The following is a 21,681-nucleotide window of genomic DNA, read 5'->3' as shown; positions in this document are numbered from 1 at the left end:
CTAAAGAAGGGACCTCACACTTCCATGCTGTTGGTGCTACCTGACAGAATATGAAGTTTACACGTGCTGAAGTCCTCCAAAAGGTAGGCGGGATTTCTGAAGGGCCTGCCAGATTAAGCTTCTTAGTCCAAAAAAAGACTGTAAGATTGGAAGTAAATGACTGAATTTGATAGAAAATTGCCCCTCAAATCATTCCAAATGCTGACATTCTGCCAGTGTATAAATTAAATAATAGAGAAAAGGAGTAGTTATGCAGAGACTCCCAAAATTTTTGTGACACAATAAAGCTGGAGTCACAATTACATGCAGTGAACATAAAATATGGTATAGAGCATAAACTTAGAATATTCTGCAGTACAACCCCATAAAGCTAGTTCAACCATTAGGACCTTGACACCCCTAGATGTTTTAGGATCTTTCAGCATTTGAAAATCATCCCAAGACAGGTGGGATCCAGCTGTAGGAAAGTTCATGAAGCAATCCTACTAGTAATATAGTACTAATAATAGTATAGAGAGCTCCCGTTACCTTGTGTTCTTCACCAGGAAACTGTTAGCTGTTTCCATCTGAGTCTTACTACCAGGACACTAATGAAGCCACATGGAAACACGGAAAACTCAAAGACATTTCCTAAACTTTATTATATTACCATATATAGTATGAGACAAAAGAAGTTAATCTATTAAAACCAGTTGTTTCCTCAAATAATGGATTTGTAACAGTCAGTACCATCATCTCAGATTTGAATCTCAAAATAAAAATACTGATCCTCTTTAGGCCCAAGGCGGATCCTCTTTGGCACCTGAAAGTGTCTGCTGTAAATGTCCTTCCTCCTGAAGTGAGAGATTTGGATCCTAGGACTGAAATATCAACTACTTCCTGAATTTGGAAGCATCCCTGGAGAGAGACAGAATAAGTAGTATAAAAGAAAAGGAAATAATAGAGTAATCACATACACTCCAGGACACAGATGTTAATTTTCCTAGAATCTGACATTATTCCCATCCTTATTTACAGGGACATGAAAACCAGTTGCCAAAAGGTGAGAGCATCCAATCTTTCGATTTCCAGATGCCTTCATTTTCCTAAAGAAATTGATCTTTAATAGAAAAAGACAAAAGATTAAAAAGTCAAAGATAAAACAAAGAGAACTGGTGGGTTTGTTTACTGGGTAGTATCAACACATTCCTTTTCTGCTGCTCTTGACACTAGTGTCTGTACTGAGGTAGCAAAAGTGAAATTATAGAATCACAGAATCATAGAATGTTTTAGGTTGGAAGGGAGCTTAAAGATCATCTAGTTCCAACCCCTCCTGCCCCGGGCAGGGACACCTCCCACTAGACCAGGCTGCTCAAAGCCCCACTCAGCCTGGCCTTGAACACTTTCAGGGATGGGGCATCCACAGCTTCTCTGGGCAACCTGTTCCAGTGTCCCACCACCCCCATTGTAAAGAACTTCTTCCTAATATCTATTCTAAATCTACTCTCTTTCACTTTAAAACCATTACCCTTCATCCGATCACCTCACTCCCTGATAAAGAGTCCATCACCATCTTTCTTGTGCGCCCCCTTTAAGTACTGGAAGGCTGCTATAAAGTCTCCTTAGAACCTTCTCTTCTCCAGGCTGAACAACCCCAGCTCTCCCAGCCTATCTTCATGGGAGAGGTGCTCCACCCTCTGCTCATCTTCGTGGCCCTCCTCCAGACTCACTCCAAATTCAGAGGACTTGACTCCTAAGTGCAACTGCAAATGCATTTCCATTCCAAAATTCAAATGAAAATTACAGGTGGATACGGAGTGGCCCTGGAGTCATTAGGGGTGCTCAAGATGTCATGAGGGGAAAAGAAAAGAAAGAGTAAAGTGAACAAGAGTGGAAGGTAGGACTGAATGGGCTTTTGCACTACCAATGTTATGTGATGTCTGATGATACAATATGAAGGCCTTTTTCAATAAGACAGGAACCCACAGCTTCTCCTGAGAGAGAAAAGTCCCAGCATTTCTATAGATGCTAAAGAAGTTTGTGGACATAATGAAGATTTAACTCCTAATGGGTCATGGCACGAAGGAATACCAAAGCATAGGCTTTTATTTCTCTGGCACTATTGCACGCACTTCCCTTATCCTTAAAGCAAGACATCGCAGGTCTAGGAAAGAACCATGTTTGTTCCATGAGCGCAAGGACTCAATAACTGATTTATTCTTAAGATTATGGCGGTACAAAACACAGTTGTAAACAGGATTGATTCACCACCTGGTGAATTTTGCCATTCACTAGGATAGCCACTCACAGCTTTGTCCGCTGTTGAAAAATATCTAGGAGTCCAAACCAGGTCACGCTGAACCTGTGGTTGACTTAGAGTGAGGTAATCATTCCCCTCAGTGATTATTTCAGAAAAGACCTTGCACTGACAACCTATCTGATGGATGAGCGGGGATGTTTTTCACCTTTTATCCGCCTGGCAAGGGCAGTACATGAGGTCTTGAATTACTTGCCAATTACAGCTCCCTTCCAAGAAACAGGCTGAAGACTGTAATCAGCTTCAACTAGACCCAAATAACCATGTACTTGGTTACTGAGACCATCATATTTTAAACAATGGAAAACTTTTAACACTATGATAACACAAAGTTACAGTTTCATTACTGTTCTTCAATTACAACAGAAAAAGCTTCTCCCCTCCCCAAGAAAAAAAATCTGCTTTAATCCGAGTAGTGACACTGAATAGCACAAGGTGTTGCATATGGTACTGTTACAATTCCTCATTCTATACATCCACATAAGACAGTGATGTCTAAAAATGTTAGTTAATATAGAAAATAGATCAATATTGAATTTGTTACTTCATCACTGCAATAAATATTCACCACAGAACTTCAGAAAAACAAAAAGCTGTGCATGAAAAGTTACATTTTATCATTTTTCCTGACTGCAAAAACATCTTTCTATAAATTAAGAGTAGTAATACTGCAGGTTTATAATCAGAAGGGAAATTCCCAGAGTAATAAATCTTTAAGAAGGAACAAAAAAGATAAAAATGAGAGGAATGGGGATCTTCCAAAGATGAAAAAAATACATCTTTATACTCACCTGTATTCATAAACATAAATAACTGCACATAATTTTTTTTTAAAAGTTAGCTTGATAACCCAGTAACAAATGGAACAGTTCTGAAGCAGCACTCCTAATTCAACATGTTATTTCACTTTTCATGGTAGGCTAATTAAAGACGAACAAAACCACAGGGGGTGATACACTTGTACGAATCCATATTAAGCTTCACAACAGAAGGTCACATCTTTCATACGATTATTTCAAAGAAAAAAGAAGTACCAAAGATTTTCTAATGAAAAAGGTAGGAATTCACCCTTGTCTTTAGTTCTGTGTAGAATCACTAATGTGAATACCCCTTTTTTACATGAAACTACAAGATGAGCTAATTATTGCTTAGATGCATTAGTGGTAAATTATCGAGTATGGTCAAGGCAGGAATATTACCTCTTACCTCTGTCCTGTCTGAGACCAGTTTTGAATCCTGTGTCATTTGAATACCCATCCTCTAAGAAGTTTATTAAAAACTGAAAAAGGTTCAGAAAAGAACCACAAAACTTATTTTGAATCTGGAAAGCAAATGATACCAGTGCTAAAATAGTTTTACTTAGTTTTTAAGAGAAAAAGGTGAAGAAGTTCCTATACGCAGATTAAAAATTAATTTACAAAGATTAAAGTATCTGATGTTACATAGTATTTAAATCTGTCAAAGAACAGACAAGGGTATTACATAGGTAGCTCTTGAGCTAATCAGCAACAAAAGCCAAAAGTGAATACACATTCCTGGCACTGAAAGTAATTAAATGCTGGGCCAGCTTGTCAAAGGATGTCACGATGAATCTTTAACTTGGGTTTTTACAGTGAGAGTACTTTTTAAATAGGAATGGTTTAGGTCCATTAATTATTGGCTCAGTCAAAAAATTCTAACATCCAGAAAGTGATTGCTTCTTAAAATAGCCCTGTAAGAGAATGGTAAGAAAGCAAAGAGAAAAATAAGTCACATTTAAAGTATGACTTTTAGCAGATTATTATGATTTTTGGAATGATAATTCAAAGGTGATGTCTTCTTACTGAATGGGTCAGCATCTGAGCTGACTGAAAATTCTTTACCGTCTTAATGACATTTTTATTATTGCTGAACTATTAAAGCAGTTTTGAATGTGGGCAAATGAACTACATTCCACTGTATCTCAACTGCCAACTCACTAAACAACAGTTTCAGCATCATATTCTGCCTGCAGTTATACCTTTCTACTTCTGAAAACAATTACTCATGTTCTGGTAACCTGATTCATCTCAAATTCCTTATCCAGCCTTAAAATTTGCCAGAATGTGAACTCTGAGCTTTGTGACAATGAGCGAGAGGGGAAGAGCTCTAGCTTGTCTTCAAATTCCAAATGGTTTTCAGGCATGGCATTTACAGAGCCACATTTGTCTAAGAGCAGAACTTTTATTTGTAAAATAAATCTTAGAAGTCTTAAACTCAAAACAATCCAGATTGATGTTGTATAAAATATACATAATGAACATATTAATTTTTGTTCAAATACGTTAAAAACTTAGAAAACTCCAACTACGTAAAATCACCAGCTGCAAGTTACAAATGAAGCAAGGCAGACCCCCAATGCACCTCCCATCTTGCTACGTGCTCAGTGACAAAAATTTTTTGAGAGTACAGGTACCCTCTTGCACATACAAATCTAAATCTCAGACTTCAAAGGAGGCACCTCAGATGGTATGTTAATATATTTTAAATATTTAAGATGTATATCCTAAGGCTAAATAAAATTTGACTCTATGAAACAAAGTTCTTTCTAATTAAAAGATAGTCAAGGACTTTACTCAGATGATAGATTACTTTCCAAGTGAGCAGACTACACCCTCCTATAGTGGCAGAATATGGTTTTATCCTCCAAGGGAAATGCATGTGAGCATTATGGATTATCTGCCCAAATTTGGGCTTTCCAGAAATATCAGGTTCACCATACACATTACAAGAAAAATCTCTGCCTGCTTTTTAAGCACAACAGATAAGCATGGGCTGCCACCATCAGAGAAACTTATGTAGGCTGTCTCTGCTGTTCCCGAAAGCTCCTCAGACACAGCCAAGAGGTGACTGTATACAGAAGATTTTTTCCACCAGTAGCAATTGTCTTTCCTGGTGACCTACTCCATCACCATTCCATCACTTGGTAGTAGCACAGTTAGAAAAAACGCTGATTGAGTATGAGCTTCTGCTCCCAAAAGAACAGATCGACTTGTAGATGGCTGGTTAACTACATTTGAAATCCTTGGCCAGGTATTTGCCAAGAAAATGGGTCTGATAAGCAGCAAACAACAGGTGAGCTGCAAGATGACTGATCTGCAAAAACCTTTTGAAAAGGTGGGAGGTGAGAATAGTTCATTTCTGGGCCTCATTGATGTGACATGCTGTCTCACCTTATCAAAGTGTTAAAGAAAGTTTTGGATAAAATTATTCCAATACTCCTAATGCATACAGCAGATACATACACATACTTGAATAATCATTTATCTTTAATACAAGAGAGGGCATAAGGTTTTCTAAATAGTAGCAATTAACCTTGAAATGTATTACATTAGGTTTGAAATATTTGTAAACTAGGTAATTAGAATGTTTTAATATGTGTCCTTATAATGCATTAGTGGACTCAGACTGTTTTTCAAGAAAATGCCAATATCAGTAACAACAGGATTTTGACAATACTGTAATATACGCACAATACCTATACTTATGTAAATATACTTATGTAAATTGGATAGTTTAGGTGGAAAAATGACGTTCTTGAGGACTCAGCTGGAAGAGTAGTTTCTACAAGAAGACATCTCTTATCAGTTAGTCATTTGTGATAAGTCAGAGTGACAGCGAGTATGGATAACATAAGGGATCCAAAAGGCATCTCTTTTTTAAAAAGAAAATGTGTGTGGAGAAGCATATATATTCATGCTTCTGTAGTATTATCTGAAAATATCAGTAAGGGCTACCAGAAATAAAGATCAGACAACCACAATCAGAAATTACTTCTAGAGATACCACTAGGGAAAACAATTGCAGCAATCAAAAACAGAGATGTTGTATCAGATTAAGTCATCTGCCTCATTAGATTTAGGCAGCATTCAGTCTGGCTGGGCTGAATTTCCTACCAGGTTGAACAATTCATCAATAACTATCAGATAAATAGGTCATACAACTAAAGCAAGAACTCTCCTATTAAAAAAAAAATAGCTAAACCACAAAATCTTCTTTATAATCTTAAGAAGATATACAATCATTTGTAATCATATATGAAGAGATTTGGGCAGAGAATTCAGAAAGGGGACACAGGGCAATGTGAAGATACAAAATATAATACAAAACAATAAGGCCATCTAGCACATTTTCGGTGATGCTGCTTAATCTTTCACCACTGACAGAAGAACATATAGGACTAAAACAACTTAGCAATTTAATTGACCTAATACGGCAAATGAAAAATTAAAAAAAATAAAACAAAACAGGAAAATTCAGCAAGGTAAAATAATTTTAAATAAGCCATTTTTATGTGATTTTTGTGATTTTGATCCATATGGGTCGACCTGAATTGGATCATGGAGTCTTACACTGGAGAGTGCAGAAGACAGTATACTGGTTAGAGATAGCCTAAGCAACTAGCATACTGTTTGAGTTAATCATAATGCAAAGCTCATAACCACGACAATGCCAGGACCTACCAAAACTATTAACTCACTGAATCAAACTACAGAATATAACGATACATGTAGTCTGTGATGTTAGGGAGACACCAGCATAAAACCACATGAAATAAAGATCCTAAAACTAGGAGTTAGTATTTTCTAATAAAAGAGACACTGAGCTAAATATTACATATATATATATGTTATATACTATATGATATATGTTATATTTTAAATGTCCTTAAACTAGAAAGACATGAGGTCAAAACTGGACTGCAAATTAACATAAGGGCATAAGGGCCAAAACTGAGCATCTCTGCACTGTATGTGAGGAAACGGAATGCAGTCTGAATTCAAAGTGTGTGTATCTACATATCTAAATCCATACATCCTAGGTGTGTCAAAAAGCCTGACTTTCTAAACCTGAGGAATATTTTCAGTGAAGGTGACTGGAAGGAAAATGAGACAGAAAAGTATAATAAAAGTTAAGAATTCTATAGGAAGATGCATTAGATGTCCAAAATGTATTCCTGCAATAAAGAGAGAAGCTTTCATTAAAAACTCATTTTCCTTCTGTGGTATAGTAGCTACATTAGTTATAAATATGAGAGTAACGGTGAACACATGGAAAAAAGGGAAATAACAATCTGAATGAATTATGGTGTATAGAAATCTTACCTAGGAAGCTAAAGACAAAAGAGAAAATCCATTATTGAAAGCCCTAAAGCTCTGGGGATAAACTTTTAGCGTTTATGTTTGGGTTGCATATTACCAAGGATAGCGTCACAGAGACAATACAGCAGGTGTAGATGAGCTTCCTGATTCCTGAGACATATGCCAAATGACTGACACTGAGCTAATAGCCAGAAAACACACACGGCCTATGTAAAGGGAGAGTAAATCTAGCAGTGATGCAGAGAAAGAAACAACATGAATCACTAAGTAAGATAAGGGGGAAAAAACTGGAATCAGACACTTTTTTAACAATATTAAAAAGGAAGAAATTGTGAAATGAAGTGATTAATCCTTCTTCCCTTGTCATCTCCAGAACATACCAAGGCTTTGGAGTCATCCCACCTAACTTTAGAAAGCCCGTGACTCTCGCAATTTGACCCAAATGGATAGATCCCAAATAAAATAATAATAATAAAAAAGATCACTTGTGCTCACTTGCTTTCTCCATTCAGCAAACAGATTTCATAGTTTAGTTAAAACATGCTATGGGGTTAATCACAAAAGACAATGGATGACAGTTATTGCCCTGTGGTACACAGGAATTTAAATCACGTGATCTGACAACTCCTTTTTACTTCATGTATCAGCCAGTGAAATTTACTACTCTGTTGCTTCATTTTCCTGATATATTTGCATACATCAGGAGATAATTCTATTTACTGTTGTAACGCATTTTGAATTATACAGAAGAAAGTGCAGAAAGTATTAATAGCACTAATAAATTTCTAAACAGAATGGGTACACCTGATTCCACTACTCAGATTGTTTTCTTCTGCCTACAAAGTCCAGTACGCCATTTTCCCCCAAATCACTGACAAAACTGAGTTCTTAGAAAATGTTTACTACTTCACTCAGTAGACCATGAAATTAATTAACTCTAAATATGTTTCTTTGAAAAATCCATAACATCAATTTAAGTTTTATTGTTTTTTTAAATTGAAAAAGACACAGATTTTTTTTTTTTTTGCTTTCAGCCTTAAGTACTGAAAAGTAATAAGTGTTCTCAAAACTTGGAATAAATCGTGCATATTTCGATTTGTACCACTCATATTTACTGATAGCTAAGACAGTGCAATAGTGAAAAAAGAGAGTCCATAAACGTAACTAGAGGGCATTTATAGATTTTCATTAAAAGATAATTCAGCCTTGTGGAGAATAAGTAAAAGTAAAGGCATTTACAGTGATAGGCAAACACCGTGCGGTGTGCAATTCTCCTTTGCTTATGGTGGCTCTTTGACGGTAGGAATGTAGCATTTACTTATTCAAAGAGAATAAATTAAACATATACTTTGAAAATATAAAGTCTATATTGAGTAGCCAGAAGGAAGTAGAGGAAGTAAATATCACAAGTTGTCTCCTTGGTGGAGATAAAACAGACCAGAACGACATCTCTTTCTCATACCCAGATTGTCTTCATAAAATTCTCTAAGTTATCACCTAAAATTACAAAAGAGTAGAACTGAGCAATAAGGTTCCAGTGTTCTTCCAGTTTATAGTAGATGGGACAACTTCCATTTTTTCAAGGTCCCATTCCGTATCAGATAACTAATAACCAAACTGCAACAGGAATGAGAACCTTGTGTTCATGAGCTGACTATCCACCACGACTATCCGCTGCAAAATTGAGAGTTCTCTGATCAACTCTCTGCTTACTTTGGTCTAATATTTTTGTTCTTTTTTAAAAAAGGTTAATTATAAACTAGTAAGTTTACAAAAGTTATTGTATTGACAACTCAGGGTATAGCGCTCTTCATCCATTCTCTATCTTTGACATCTCTTCAGTTACAGTATTTAACTACTTTTGATCTCTGTGGATGTAAAGCACTAGACAAGCACCTTACCACTGGGAGTGAACATTAGTCTTGAAAAAAGCAGCTCTTCAGCAGACACTGACCTGGGAGCACTAGAAGCCTTTTCAGCAACAAGGGGCCAGACTTCAGAGGATGATTCCAAGACATCAGACTGCTTAAAGCTGGCAACTAAGGGCTGAAGACACCTATCACAAATTTCCTTGGCTAGCAAGCTTTTTTCCTTACCTGCCTATTTCTGTCTTTTTAAAACTGTATCTGTAACTTGAGGCTCCTACTATGAAAAACAAGAAGGGGAAGAGCTTTCCTCTTATTCATTCTGCCCAGTAGTGGCCTTCTGACCAGTCACGCAGGATGGACAAGCTGGTCAGATGCGTACATGTGCATAGCTACAAATCAACTACAATACATGCCGCTGTCTGTCGACAAATGACTTGCTTGTGCTGTTTGAGCAGAAATATTTAATCAAGTAAAACTTCACCGGAGCTCTGTGTTAAAGATTTCTATCCACTGCTCACTCGTCCGCATCTGGGTAGTTGTTTCAACAGCTGTTTTAATTCAATTTATCTTGTTATATATGAAGACTTAATTGAACAAATTACTTCTAAGGAATGCCTGGAATTGCTAATATTAAAATTTCTATCCTCTCTTTTTCTTTTGCACACTGTCAGCTCTGGCTAATCATTTCACATACTGGTCCCTGATTGCTTTCGTACTTCATAATTCTGCACATAACTCTCCTTGACATCAAGACTGATCTTAAGAAAAGAATAACGGCATAAAAGCCCTTATGTTTATTACAAGCCATTTCTATTATGAAGTGCTAGTGATTATGAATCCTCTGAAACGAACATTCCTCTGTTTCCATCCATGAACAGTACTGTGAAGAGGGACATCATGGTGGAAATGTTGAAATCCCCAGCAGATCACAGCCTGGATGACACAACAGCTTCAGTGGCTACTAATTTCAGAGCAACTACAAGTAACTTCAGTCTCCTTTCCAGTCATATCCAGTCCTTATCAAAACCAGTTGTAAATATCATAAGCAATTCCCTATGTGTCTCTGGTTTTGCTCCGTTTTCCAGCTGATGAATGGGAAGTTGTCAATAGCCAGGATTATTAAAATGGGATTAGAAGCTGCTTTGACATTTCAGAGGAATCAAACGTTTCAGTAATTTAACTCAATTATCACAATTTTAGCTGTAAAGTTCTCCTGCCACTCTCGAGGCTCCTCAGCAAGGAGATTAGATAGATATCATTAATACAGAAACATGGAACCCACATTTCACAGTACCATATATGATTATTTCTATGCCATTTTTTCCCCTGTTAGAGATACTAATTGCTACGAGTATTTCCTAACAAACAGGGTATTCTTATGTATTTTTGATCGCTCATACCCTTCACATTTCTTCTCTGAACCTTATCCCAAATTGGTGTAGGTTTCTAGCTTTTATTGATGAAGAGGAGTTTAGTTTGCTGTTTATTTAATTAATAAGTGATTTAGCTTTCGAAAATCAGTCCAGGTTTACCAAGAAACATTAGGACAAAACTATTTTAACTTAGGAAAGCCGTGATCTCATGATGCTTCAACCACTCTGTCTCCAACAGTTTACCCAGAATAACTGACGTACAAGGAAGATATTCACATACAAAACCTCTTCTATATCTTGATCCTTACAGATAAAGATCACTGTCTTTTCAGAAAAATACAAAAAATATACTGAAATCATATAAACTGATATCCTGAATGTTGCATAATCTTAAGGCGCTAACATACTGTATATTTGACTTGCTCAGTTCTTGTATCTCATTTTAATTGTGAATGACTTTTGGAAAAACTTGCCCCAAAATAAATTTGATTAATTGTAAATTCATACTTAGGTGTGAACACGCTTTCCCCATTAGGTATCAATACATTACTTACATCTAATACATTACCGTTTTTAAAAAATCAGTAAAGTTTATTAAGGAGATCATAACCTAATTCATGAAGAGTTAAATATCTAACCTAGAGACAAACTCTGTGCAATCCACGACCCATGAGAGTGAATAAATCTGTTCTGCTACTTATCACTTTAGGAGCTGTCATACAATATTAAAAACGTCTATTTGAAAATACTTTTATAACAACAGTAGAACCACTCAGCAGTTAAAGGCAGCTATGAAAAACCACAGAAAGTACACTGTTATCTAAGTGAGTGCAATACATCATAAAATAATATTTAACCTAGAGATAAAGTCTCTGCAACCCACAAGCTACAAAAGGGTATAAATCTATTCTGCTACTTATAACTTTAAGAGCTGTCATACAATATTAAAAACATCTATTTGAAAATACTTCTCCTACAACACCACCAGAATCACTTAGCAGTTGATGGCAACTGGGCAAAACCACAGAAAATATACTGCTACCTGAGTGAGTGCAGTACATCAGAAAATAAGTATAAGCAAGTATATACAATTTTTATTCTGAAAATATTTTATTTTCATAAATAATGAAAAAATTGCGTATTATGACTATACACGTAATTCGCATTGAAAAGTCTGAAGAAAGCGGAATATTGGTTACACTTAACAATAGTTTTAATGACACTGAAAAGAGGAAAATGAGGTTTTGCTATTGATTTACATAAATTGCCCTTGATTCTTCTGAATTCATGTGGAAGTGGTTCACAAAGTTCAGAATCATGATAAACCAGTGTGGGAAGGAAGGTGAGTTAGCTTCAAGCTTTTCTTACTGTGATAGGGGCTAATTCTGAAACCTAGATTTCTACCAAAGCTTCAGTATGGTTTAGAGAGTTCAGATTTAGCTTTGGGTGCACTGTCCGACAGATTATTACTGAATCTACGGACGATTTCCAGACAGACAAAGGATCTGTTTTATAAGCCATAAACTATACATTTGTATGAAACATGGAAAAGGATTTCATTGGGACATACTAACCTTTGAGGAAAAAAAAAATTAAAAAAAAGGGATATAACCTATCCAAAACCAGACAACTGCAAATATCCTTATAACAAACAACATTTTCAGAAAACTGCAACCAACTTCCTCACTGATTTCTGGAAAAACACATGGATAGTCCAAGTATACTTGTAAAACCCCTTTTTTCTTAACATCCTACTTAAAAACATCTCTAACATTTGCACGATTTTATGATGCACGTACTCTTTATTCATGGGTGGAAATGAATGGCCTTGATACTTAAAATCATAACCATTTTTTCAACTTCCTAGTAAAAGAGTACAAATCATCTTTTTTTTCTATTGTAATCAATTCATATCTTTAATTCTCAAGTTTAAAGAAAAAACAGGGAATAAACCTGCCCTGTTCCTGCACTATGAGACAACAAATTCATAAATCTGTGCAACTTAGTTAAGCCTTATTGTCATACGTGATTGTTTATAGCTCTTACTTGATTCGAGTGTAACGTGCCTTTATCTCATTCCCAGCAGTTGAACCCCACAGAAAAATGGGGCATATACATCTTCCTGTGCTTTCATCTAACTGACATGCTGGAAACTTGCACTGCACTGGGTCAGAAGAAACTTCAAGACTCCACACACACGCAGACTGCCAGATTTTTGACCACTGAGGCAGACAAAACAGGCAGCTGCATGAGAAACTGACTTCTTACAGAAATCTTATAACCACTTGCAGGCAGCCTCACTATATTTCTAACTGTCTTTCCATTATCAGCTTCCCCAGCCATAAAAACAAGTACAGACAACAATCAAGTGCTGTATTTTGCCAGGGAACTTGACCAGATGTGGCAATCAGACCCGACAAAGCACACAGAAACCTACTGACCCACCCAAAAAGTAAATATCACTTTTTTTCCCGAATCTCAGCAGCCTTTAATGCAGGAGATAAGTTTTACCATAACATTTCTCAAGTTGATTGACATTTCTATTTACAAGTGAAGACGAAACAAAAAGAGGAGAAGTTCACACATTTGAAGGGAATCTCTCCATTGTCATTTCAACTCAATATAATGCACGCTAACGGCTACATAAATTCTTTATAAAAATGCACTTGATAATACAATTTTGTGAGTCCCTGCAGGGTTTTTAGATTCTGTAATCAATACTAGCAAGTCCACACAAGACAGCAACACAGACAGAGAAACAGTTGAGTGAACTTCCTTATTTAAAATAACTTGAAGACTGCGTTTCTTTAAAGGGTTACATAAACAGGACTACTTTAGACCTTTTCATAGGAGCAAATTTTGCTTATATTCTCACTCGTTAGCACATGAAACCACAATCTCTCAGTCAACAAAGTTCCCCTTTTCATAGGCATAAGTATATACACTGTACTCAAATGCTAGCTTACAGGAAGATTTGAGAATACAATATTTCTTAAATATTTGAGAAACAGACCATTTCGGTCTGGAACCTAATAAAACCCTGGGATGCAATGAATACCGTCATGTTATCAACCATGCTGCAATCAGTGTTTTTTTAGACTAACTCCTCTTATGGTAAGAATAACAGTGCTTTTAGAAAGATGGGAAAAATAATCAATATTCCACTACCTTTTATAAATAAAAAGCACATTTAAAATAAGGTAAGCTTCTAAATTTTCATTTTTACTAGTTTATACACAAACAATATTGCTAAGAAGAAAGAAGGTGATCTGTCTAAGATAAACAAAGCATCAAGCAATAAAACTTGCACTTGATTGCCATAAGTGAATGTTAAAGTTGTTTATTTTGAATCTGAGTGTTGTGGTTCTTCCTCAAGCACATTTTAAAATGTTACCAGTAAACAAACATTCAACAGGTTTTTAAATACAATAAAATATATATCTTGGTATTACAACAATCCCAGCACAGATGATGTTAACATGAATAGATTACAAAACAATTTTGAACAGATTACAAGAAAATTTTAAGGCAATATAACTGTATTTCATGTTAACACCCTGAAATCTGCTTTGACCCCTGCTACTTTAGATTCACAGATTTAAAACAGGAATAAGAGATGCAGATTTTAAGGCATTTCTCTCTGCTTAACAACTACGTTTATACTTGCAGTATTCAGGATACCAGTTTATTTTTCCTGCAAGAGAAAAGCACCGCAACTTAAACATCAACAACACACAGCCACTGATGTGCACGTCGCTTTCGAGGTGACTCAGGTAGTGCCTTACATCCAGTTTACAGGTGCCCCTTGCCTCGCCGCAAGAGAATAACCAGAACAGGGGAGAAAAAAAAAAAAAAAGACAAGCCACTGAAAAGCACTCCCTTACCTTCTAAACCTGCTTCAATCAGCCCAAACTGTTCCAACACTTTAACAAAAAGCACAATCACGATCAAAACCGCTATCATTTCAAGCCCTTCCAAGTTCATGATGAGTTAGGTCATGGTCTGACCACCGCCACTGAGAAAAGTGCTCTTCTGCCTGGCTCCCTTTGCAAAGCCATTAAACTAGGCGCAGAAGGCTCCTGCGAGGGAAGGGGGCGAGCGGGAGGGGAGCGGCAGGGAACACATCCCGTCTCCCCGCGCCGAGGCCAGGAGAAGCAGGCGCATCAACTCCGGCCTGCCGGCGTTACCCGGCTCCGGCAGGGCCAGGCAGCCACGCGGGAGGCGAGGGGGGCTCCCCCGAGGTCACCCGGGAAATGTCCCCGGGAAAAAGAAAGGGGGGAAAGAAGAGAAAAAAAAAAAAAAAAAAAAAAGCGGCGTGGGGAACGCCGGCGGCACATCTGGGCAGGACGCGCCGGCGCTGGCCGGGCCGGCGGCGGGACGCAGCGTCGGTGGGGGAAACCGGTTGCCCGGGAAACGCGGGGACCGGGATGCGCCATGGGCGCCCCGGGGGACAGCGGAGGCCTGGGAGCGGCGGGAGGGGAAGGTGCCGGCGAGCGGCGGGAGATGCTGCGGGGTTGAAACCGCTGCCATTCGGAAGGTGCGCTCGCAGCCAGCCCGGGCGAGAGTCCCCCCGCGCCTCGACGAGCTGCGGCGTTCGCTCATTGTGCCGGAGAGAGAGAGGGATCCGGCAGGGTGTGACTCGCCAACTTCTCCGTTAGTTTCTCCGGGTAAATAACTAGGAGATACAGACTGTTGCATGTGGCAAGCAATACACGGCATTTTATAGATAGCAGTGCATTAAGAGTCCTTTTTCTGTAATTAAAACCCAAATATGCCGTCTCAAATTCTTTAAGCCTTATTATGTGGGCTTATTTGGAAAAAAAAATTTTAAAAGAACAGATTGAGAAGGAGAAGGAGAAGCAAGCTCATTATTTTTGATGGTTTCTCACTTCAGTAATATTTGCTAAACAAAATATTTTCCTTGGAAATTATTAGCAGTGGAATACACCAATACTAACCACCGAACTGATGTCTTACGCAAGTAACGGCCGCTGGCCTATCTACAAGAGTTTGCAGTACTGGCATTGTCAGATGCAGTGCACAACGCTATTCATGGTTAAGGATTTACTCTTTAAATCCCTTAATAATTTAGCATCTAAGAAGGAATTTACATTAGAAAAACAGCGCCTCTATTGCAGCAAAAATGAGCAGGGGAACAATTCCAACAGATTTAATCCTGCATGGTAGAGTACTGTCCCCCACATGGTTAGAATCAATTACTGCCAAGGGCTCGGTTTTCTTTCTTTCCTTGGATAAGATTCAAAAAAAATCATTGTGTCATGTGAGAACTGGCAGCACCTTCTAAGTCCCCCGGGTACACTTGCATTATGATGGGTCTTATCACTACTGAAAACAGTGGAATGAAGTGGGAGTTAGGGGGCTAACAGATATAATATAGGTACCTGTTTTTCTACAGTATAGATAAATCCATACAGCGTAATGTCACTATTCTGTGCTTTATTGCTCGGGACTGGAGTCCCGGAAGCTGCTTAGACTCCTCCTGTCAGAAAACCTAAGGTTTAACATTCCATCCTACGCATTGTACTTGTTTCGTTTCTGCAGGCCGCTTTTCCTTGGGTTTCTTTGCCTGTATTTGCTGCAAACTTTTTCCTTTCATTCTTCTTCTTTCTGACATTTAATCTTTGTTCCAAACAAGGCTAAACATCTTTCCCCTCTAAGCCATCTTATCAATGGCTCTAAGGACAGTAGCTCTATCTCTCCTTCAATGTGGGACTAAAATGGGCTAATTTATCATCATCGGCAACATAACCGATGTATGCCTTTACCCAAAAGGCTGATACAAGTTGTGTTTGGGTATGTGCAACATTGGCACCTGAACTGACATATTCATTTTCATTAATTGCTTTCATTATTCTTTGTCTGCTGAAAATGTTAAAATGAAAGCACTTTTTTAAAAAGACCTAGTGTTTACTACTTTTGTGACAGTCGCACCTACTCAGAGCCGAGAGCAGAAAACTGGAAAGCGGAGCTTGTGGTGGCGGTGCTGCAAAGGCGGCGGCCGCCGTTGCCCCCCCCGACCCGTACCCCACGGCTGGCAGTGACCAGACAAATAAGCACACAGGCATCTGCTGTCTGGGATCTGCCTCCTCAAGTATGGATACAGTTAACAGTTTTTCCCAGAGGTGTAGGTCTACTGCACTGATGGCTAATTCTGATTCTTCTTCCACGGCAGATCAGAGGAGTACAGAAGAAAGGAAGGAATTAGCATTACTCCAGTTTTACAGATGGATGCCAAAGCACAGTAAGAATAATAATTTCCAGGGAAGGCTAGGACTTTGCAAGAAAGCTGTGACTAAACTCAGGTTTCTCAAGTGCTTCGCACCATCCATGAGAATCTCCTTTTTTTATTTTCCTTTTGATACACATACAGGTAATCTAATATGCAGTTAAATATACCTTCCCTAACTAGGTCATTGCTTTCTAGCAAAAAAGGTTTATAATAACCTTACAAAAGGTATTTCTCCTGTAGGAACTCAAAACAGTGCAGAGCTATCTCTGATCCTTTCATTCCTACCTGCTTAAAAATGCAGTCGATGCTATTGACAGCTAGGGTCACAAACTGCATGACATAATTATTTCTCTCTCCAAGTACCTTGCCAAAACCAGGGAAGCAGCCTGTTGGTTTCTTCTTTGCCTTCAATTAAAAAAAAAAAAAGAACGTGATCTTCATTTACCCATACAGGTTTAACAAAACAGAACAGGAAGAATGTAGCTAACATACTTGCAAATATTGAAACCCTGTTTTCTCTCGTCTAACTACCCAAGCCTTAATATATTGTGGAATTAAACTTGGAAAAAGTCTACAAGATAAGTAGGAATGGAGGAAATAGGAATGGGAGGAAAGATATTAATGCATAAATTACCATGCCATATAGGTGTTTTTTACACAATAGCACGCAAATGTTTTTTTCTTACGTATAACTGCACGTAAAAGGTTTCAGCCTAGGAAGTGTTACAGAAGCTGTCTCCTTTTGTTCAAAGCATTTTGCACGTTCTTAGTGCATAAGAGTAAATATATTAAATTGAAGTCATTGGTTATATTTCGAGCTATGGACATATATAAATGGTCACTTCTCATCCTGTGATGGAGCTCTAAACAGTACAGTGACTCTATTTACATTACTATGACTAAGATCCTTGATACCATTAATCTTACTGCTATTGCTAAATGCCATATATCATGACATGTCAATGTTAAAAAAAGATCAAATCAATTTAGACTGAAAAGTGATGAGTGGGTCTACTGATGGAGTCCCAGTAATGGTTATATTTCTTGCTTGCATTTCCTTTTCTTATGCACTCTATTCATCCGGATGCCATTAAGCCACTCTCAAGTTTTCATCATGGCTTCCATGAGGATGATTACTATCCACTGATATTCATAGAATCATAGAAACATAAAATGTGTTGGGCTGGAAGGGACCTTTAAAGGTTCCTTACCACCTAGTCAAATAGTTTATGGAAGCCTGGCCTGCATAAGTCAAAATCAGTTGGATTTGTTTAAAAAGTTCAGATTAGAGATCTGAGCTAACCTTGATGACTTCGCATGAAGCAAACTGGGATGCACACGTGCACTGCTGCACCAACAGGTGTGGGGGAAGGGTATCATTGGCAGGGGGTAGCTAGCGGTGGAGCTAACTGGCAGAGCTGGGTGCAAACAGGACGTCTACGCACAGCAAGGGAAAGCCGAAATGGAGTAGCACCAGTGGGAGTCCCATGTCATACATAATGTCTGAGAACAGAACCTCTAATAGAAGCTACAATTTCTTAATGTCGGCTGAGAACAACCTAAATAATATTTTTAAGCATGTGTATGATAAGGGTAAAAATCATGCTGTAGAGCTAGAGCAACCTAATGATTGCTTTAGAAGTGATGTCCCCGTATCTTATTACATAGATAAATAATATTTTTCTCCTATCTTTAATAAGAATAGCTTTGAATAAATATTCCAATATCCAATAAAAACATTAAAATATTTATTCTGCATAGCTATTTAAAAGAAATTTATATTTTTTAATCTTAAAAGGGTGTAAACTCCTCTATCTTTCTAAAGGAGAAAATGGGCGAGAAAATCTTGATGTCTCACAAGTGCAAATACTTTATTATCTCAGCAGCTAACTGCTATTACACTTTAGTGGCCCTTTTTCTCTCTTAAATTTACTACCAGCATAAGAAATTAAGAGAATAAAATAAAACATAAATATAAATTTCTTTAGCTCATCAAATCACTGAGCAAAACGAGCAAAAAGATACAAGCTTTTCTGTTTTAGCTTTAATTTAACCCTTTTTCTTAGTAAATATTTAGCGAATCCAAAGAAAAGATACCAAATGCTGTGATGCATTCAGCCATTATAAATGTTAAATCTTATAATGGCCCACACCTTGCAACTTTCCTCTAGGCATTGAGCCAATGTGGCTTGACTTCCATTGGATCTTTCCCAGATTAAGCACTGGTTAAAAAAAAAAAAAAAAAAAAAAGAGTACAGCAGTCTGACATCACAGTGCCTTATTTCTACCTTTTCACAACTTTTATCTAACTTTCCATCCCAAGCTGTGTCCAATATTTCTCATTTGTCACAGCTCAAGGAGTTGCCGCTGTGCAGACATGATGATGCTTACGCCATGTCAGAAGAAGACTACTTCTTAGTCCCGCCCAAAAAACCGTACTACTGATCTGCATGATGACACCCTAACCAGGCATTTCAATACCATGTCAGCAGGCAGAAATAATTTTATGGGCTGGCACAGAGGTTGTATTTCACACAATTTGTCTCTGGTCGTGGAAGGGGGGCACAATGTAGTCACAAAACAGAAGTTCTGGCTCTTCACACTTGGTGTGTATTTAGATGGCAATGCATAAATCCTGTGCTTCTACAAAACGGATTGAAATAGAAAAAGTTATGTGCCTCAACATTCATAAGCAGGCTTTTGAAGGACTCTGACATAAAACATCCTCACCAGCCAACTGAGACATAATCCCAGTTGAAAAGTATACCCGAAGATCTGGATAATATCATAACATCGCTCTTCAGAAGTTTTGGGTTGCTACAAATGTCAGAAGCAGCACAAAATCTATCCACACGTCAGTTATTCAAAATTGTCTTCTAAATAGCATGTGGGTATTCTGGAGCCCTTGAAATGGAATTATGTTTCCATTTTATCCCTTATGTTATTATCCCTTATTATGTTTCCAGTTTATCCCTTTCCATATAGTGAAAATATGGCTCCCTGAAACTGGTAGCGTATATGTCTGGAAATTGATGCAGACATTAACTGTGACCATGAATTATCTGTCATTAGAAGACAGAAATTTTCTCATCACATGGAAAAACACCATTCCAATAACTCCATCTTTACTGGAGGTCCTTAAGCTTCATTAAAAAGAAAAAATCTTCAAAAAAGTTCAGTCTTAAAGATGTCAGACAACTATATTTTAAAACTCTCCGTGGAAAATGAAAAATACTTGGCTCTTGTAATTCCACAGATGAAGCTTAGCTGTTCTCATGATTTCTTTGTGCTACCTATTTATTAGCAAGGATTTTTCTCCTAAGAAACGTCATAATTTTTCAAGTGTTTCCACTTGAGGGAACATATTGATCATTTTCCAAACTACAGAGAAAATCTTGTCACATAGAATTTCAAGAGAGTTATTAACTGTCATTTGTAAAACTCCTGTGCATCTTCAGCAATGGAGAACTAATGCAGCAAGCTTCATTTCAAATTTTGAGATAGTCAGTGCGTCATGGGATGGTGTTTTATGGTATTTGCTTTAATTTGCTCTAATAGTTCGTGTTCAATGCCTCACACAACTGTGGGAGGCCACAGGTGATACTGGGTCCCCAGCAGCTTATCTCACTGTGCCTCATCAGGCCTGTTGGTACAATGTGACCCGCACCTCCAGTCAGTCAGTATCGTTCAAGAGACTGTTATTCTGCCAAAGTGTAAGTGCGACACAAGCAGTTTCACTGAAACTTTCCTAGCCCCATCAGTCCTGCAGCCCTTTAACCTGGGTATGACCTCTTCCTTATTTCTCCCTTTTTGCTCTCAAATCCAGGGTATATCTAATGAGTTCAGTGCAAAAGTTCTAAGATTCAATGTTTTTTCCCTGTCAGACAACTAAAATTTTATTTTAGACTTCCATGGTTTTGCTCCTCGACTATTGTGACCTCTTTTCTGTCCTTGTCAAGTGCTGTCTTGCTCTTCTTTTTATTCACTCAGGATGCTGCTGCAAAGATCATCACTCTGGCTTACCACTCCAAGTATCTCAGCCCTCCTTTTACATCTCTAATGAATCCACTTCATCATATACAAAATATTTGCCATCACCTTCAAGGCCAGTCCTAATATACTACTGCCACACCTAGTCACTGTTGATTTTTAGAGAATATTAAGCTGTTAACCCACTCAAGGAATAATGCTAGCTTTACTTATGAATAAGTTAGTCTTTATTCATAAGAAACGTTGCTGGCTCTAATACAGCCCCTTATTATCCTGAAATATTGCTCCAGCTGTTCTCCGTGTGCTACAAAGTTTCTGTGATACATAGCATGGATGCTGACATTTTTGAACGCATCGCTATGGACAGAGTGAGAATTCTGTGACACAACGTGGCAAAATTTTCATCCAGCTAGCAAAGGGAGAAGACACATCATTAATAATTAGAAATAACATTAATAATTAGAAATACACTCTGCTTTTTGCTACATTTTTTGCTTCATATTATTGGAAGACTTCCTGCGGACTGTAGCTGTGAACGTTGTATTAACTTTATCATAAATATGATTAGGAAACTTATCTACAGCCTCAAAATAAGAGACTGACAGAAGAGTTCCTCCAGTTCAGCTGATGCAGCATGGGGATGTTTGCCAGACTTTTCCTCCTAGTCCCTTGTTGGTTCATTAGTAGCTCACTGCAGACAAGAAGAGACTGTTATGCCAATCAACAGTAAAGAGTCACAGGAAAGCCCTGCTCATGCACCTGTGGAAAACAGCTTGAGACACTG

General features: G+C 37.8%; 1 protein-coding gene across 2 annotated transcripts in view; it reads right to left on the bottom strand.

Moving 5' to 3' along the window:
* Positions 1 to 21,681, bottom strand: part of KCNIP4 (potassium voltage-gated channel interacting protein 4) — a 339,234-nt gene that overhangs the window by 206,828 nt on the left and 110,725 nt on the right. The window contains exon 1 of one of the 2 annotated variants that reach the window (XM_054203576.1): positions 14,542 to 14,641. The exons of the other annotated variant lie outside the window; for it this stretch is intronic. Within the exon in view, the coding sequence (XP_054059551.1) occupies positions 14,542 to 14,641 (100 nt within the window). Of the gene's footprint in view, positions 1 to 14,541; positions 14,642 to 21,681 lie in introns of those variants that run through there. 2 annotated transcript variants of the gene reach the window in all.

This window comes from Rissa tridactyla, chromosome 5 (genome assembly GCF_028500815.1).
Source record: "Rissa tridactyla isolate bRisTri1 chromosome 5, bRisTri1.patW.cur.20221130, whole genome shotgun sequence".
In the NCBI taxonomy this organism is placed as follows: domain Eukaryota; kingdom Metazoa; phylum Chordata; class Aves; order Charadriiformes; family Laridae; genus Rissa; species Rissa tridactyla.
The sequence above is the reverse complement of the archived record's forward strand: the minus strand, read 5'-3'. Positions and strand labels throughout refer to the sequence as shown.